Source organism: Ictalurus punctatus, chromosome 15 (assembly GCF_001660625.3).
Source record: "Ictalurus punctatus breed USDA103 chromosome 15, Coco_2.0, whole genome shotgun sequence".
NCBI classification, from domain to species: Eukaryota; Metazoa; Chordata; class Actinopteri; order Siluriformes; family Ictaluridae; genus Ictalurus; species Ictalurus punctatus.
In genome coordinates this window covers 23,722,528-23,726,208 of record NC_030430.2, presented here as the reverse complement: position 1 = coordinate 23,726,208, position 3,681 = coordinate 23,722,528, and the positions used below count along the sequence as shown (strand labels likewise).

At 39.3% G+C, this 3,681-nt stretch overlaps 1 protein-coding gene across 5 annotated transcripts in view; it reads right to left on the bottom strand.

Annotated features, from left to right (window-relative positions):
• Window positions 1–1,422: 1,422 nt before the first annotated feature.
• LOC108275790 (cadherin-like protein 26) overlaps window positions 1,423–3,681 on the bottom strand; it is a 34,579-nt gene continuing 32,320 nt past the window's right edge. For all 5 annotated transcript variants that reach the window (XM_017486778.3, XM_017486779.3, XM_017486780.3 and 2 more), the window contains one exon: window positions 1,423–3,119. In XM_017486778.3, coding sequence (XP_017342267.1) covers window positions 2,907–3,119 — 213 coding nt within the window. In that variant the 3' untranslated portion in view covers window positions 1,423–2,906. The remainder of the gene's footprint in view (window positions 3,120–3,681) is intronic.

The following is a 3,681-nucleotide window of genomic DNA, read 5'->3' as shown; positions in this document are numbered from 1 at the left end:
GTGTGTGTGTGTGTGAGCGTGTGTGGGTGTGTGTTTGTGTGTGTGTGTATTGGGCAGGTGACGCAGGAGGTGTGGGAGTGGTCAAGCTGACATGGTTGAGGGATGTTACAGTCCTCCTACAGGAAATACAGGATTGTCTAAATTTCGTGAAAGATGAGAGCCTTTGTTATATGATGTGTGACAATTTTATTTATTTTTTTGAGTATTGTATTTTTTTGAGTATTGTATTTTGTGTCACTCATACAAACTGTAAAACATAATGTCAAATAACAGAAACACTTATCATGTGCTTCGGTGTTTCTTGCTTTTAAAATAATTGAACATATTCAACATTCCGAGCCATATCCATGGGCATTTGTTACGGTTATGCCAAAATCGGCACTGGACTACACTTCCCAAGCAGCCCCAGCTGGTCACATGTCTCAAGCATTAAGTGGTGGTAGGGGTGATATACACTTGCATACACCCCATATTATTAACATTTATCCACCTAATTTTCATTCGGTCTGTATGAATGTTTTTGTGTAAGATTTCCAGTTATTTCAGCTGACTAGCTTATATTCATCACAGAATCTATCAACACTGCATTTAATGTCTTATAGTTATTGTTAATGTTGGATTCATGAATAACTGGTATTTATAAGGGGTTGCCTTAATAACTAGCCCAAACGAAAAGTTTTCTTAAAGCAGGTGTGTATTGACCATAAACCACACACCAGAGCTGAATGTGAAAAGCCTTACATTTAGTAGGTTATCCATGGTGAACAACAGCCAGCTCACCACCCATGCCATTCAGTCATGTTTTTGAGAGGTGTTGACAGTGTTTGTTTAGAATCAAATGCCAAGTTTTTATAAGCACAAGCATGTTGAGAGCATTCCAGTTAATCAGGTCACCCAACAGTGTTTCTTTTATCAGTTAAAAACAGACCATTTAAAATGATCATTTTAGGTTGCAAAGTGACAGGCGAGATCCCTTTTGTAGAGGATTATCTTTAACAGAAGCCGTTATGGGTGGTATATAACGAGCGTGACAAACTGCTATTTTTTTTTTTTATTGACAAGAATTAAGATGTTTAAAAGTATTTGTCTAAATCTTTCCCAGGAAGAAACTAGACAAAAATGAAATAATAATTCACCTTTTCATTCAGGACGTTTGATGAAATGAAAATTCTTCTCGATAAATAAAAACTGGACGGATATATCAGAACTGCACAACTGGACAAAAGTCAGTTGCTCCCACCTCCATATTTATATGAGACAATCTATATGCTTGGCCACATGCAGTGAGAGGCACGGCATCTGCTAGATACTAGAGTTGTTGGCGTAGCAGAATTTTGACTTTGACGCCAATACCAACATTAGTATGTTTGATACCGATATGATACTATGGAAAAAAATAATGCTTTACCAGTAATCAAGTCGTGAATGCTCATTGTCTGTTTATTGCACTGATTAAAAATACAACTTAACATTATTCATTGAATGAATAGGTCAAAATATTCATATCTTTGTGGGGACATTTAGTCCCCCATTTTTTGTTTTTATTTATTTATTTATTTAAAGCTTCAGGAGATTCCAAAAAGAAACAAATTATGGTTTTTAAACAACAGTTAGTTCTGGTCTATTAATTTGCCTGGATGAGTGGTGTTAAAAGTATAACTGCACTGGGATGTTTCACTGTGTGTATCACTCCGCTTGTCTATGTTCACCATGTAAAATTCCAATTCTAGGAACAGTCCCACTAAAAGTGTTACTACAGCAGAGTTAGCAAAACTTTCAGCAGACATGGGAAACGATACACTTTTCATGAATATAACTTCCCACCGCATGTTTGGTTCACTTCCTGCAGTCAGGTTGATTCAGAATCGATTTGCCTTCTGACTGCTATCAAATCACACTAGAGGTGGAAGTGAACCAACAACATCTTGCTTAGACCCTCTTGGATGAGTTGTTATGGCTTGGGTGAGACTACATGCTCACTTGCCTAAAGAACCACATGAAGGGGAAAGAAAAACACAAAGGTTCCATTGAAATTGATTAAACGCTTTATATGTGAAAGCACCTTTAGGCTTAAAAACAGCTTAGTATAAGAAATGAAATAGGATGCCGAAATTGGGGAATGGAGTAATCCAATCACAAGAGACAGCGATTTAACGAGAACAAGAATCACAACCAAATATGAAAATAGGGAAACAAGGATGAGGTTCCACAAACCAGGGTTGAAGAGAAATGGAGAACAAATGGAAAGTAGAAAACAAAACACTTTGACGGATGTGCCACGATTTAGGGGCTGACTTCACTTTTAGTAGACCTACTAGAAAAGATCATCACAGCCTACTGTAACAAACTCCATCCATCCATTTATTTTTTGTACCGCTGATCCTACACAGGGTTGAGTGGGAGTCTGGAGCTGAACTCAAGGCGGGCACGTGGTGGGAAACACCCTGGAATGGGGCGGGGGGGGAGTGGGGGGGGGGGATTTCACAATCGCACACACATTCTCACACTACAGACAATTTGGAAGTGCCAATAAGACTATAACGCATGTTTTTGGACTAGGGGAGGAAAGCAGAGTACCCGGAGGAACCCCCAAAGCACGGGAAGAACATGCTAACTTCGTGCACACAGGGCAGAGGCAGGATTCGAACCCTCAACCCCAGCAGTTGTGAGGCAATCATGCTAACCACAAATTCATTCTTCACTATACACATACTGGAGTCTTGATGTCTTTTTGTAAGCTTTTCCTTATTTTCCTTACTATTATAAAGTAAAGTGAAGTGTATAGCTGGAAAAATCAAGTGCTTAGCCATGACGTATAATATTATGCACAAAACATCGAGACAGGAAAGAAGACTACTTAAAAAGTTGTAATATCCATTGGGAAAGCAAATAACATTCAAAAACAATTACAACTTAATGTTCTTCTCTTTTAACGCTTGTTGACAGATCTCTTCCAGTGCGCTAAATTTTGGGCCCAAATTCTCCTGAAAGTCCAGATCATCTCCATTGCTGCAGATGGAGAGCTTGTCTAGTGACATGGTGTCAATGTTAGCCCCTTCAGAGCTGTAATCATGTGGTTGATATTCAGGGAAGTCCTCCTTAGAAAGTTTAGAGATCTTCTGCAGTAATGAATCATCAGGAGAATAATGAGATAAAATTAGTTTTGAAAATGTTGAGAGATTTAGCAAACACAGATTTGGCAAAATTTACAAGAAAGATTGTCAGCATCTCAAAATTAGAAAAAAAAGATAAAGTGTGTTATATGTTTAATTACTGAAGTTAACCCCTTCATCAGGGATGCTCACACACTGCTTAAATAAAAGTTAATGCATAACCAAGAAGTTCCCTTTCAATGGGAACTTTTCGTTGCGTTTAGCATAACAGTATGGGAACGAGAATACCCACTCCGTCATACCGAGGGTACGGCCTGTTCAAAAAGACCCCAGCCCGAGGGTCACTGCAAGCCACTCGAGCCCGGGGTGGAATGAATATTCAGGCTGTAATAATGAATGAATGTGTGTAGCGTAGACCACCCTGCAGCAGCACACACATCCTGTAAGGATACCCCTTTGGACAAAGCCTTCGAGGAGGCAACCGCCCTAGTGGAATGAGCCCTTATGACCAGAGGTGTAGCGAGACCGCGCGCCTCATAAGCAAAAGATATTGCTTGCAATATCCAAT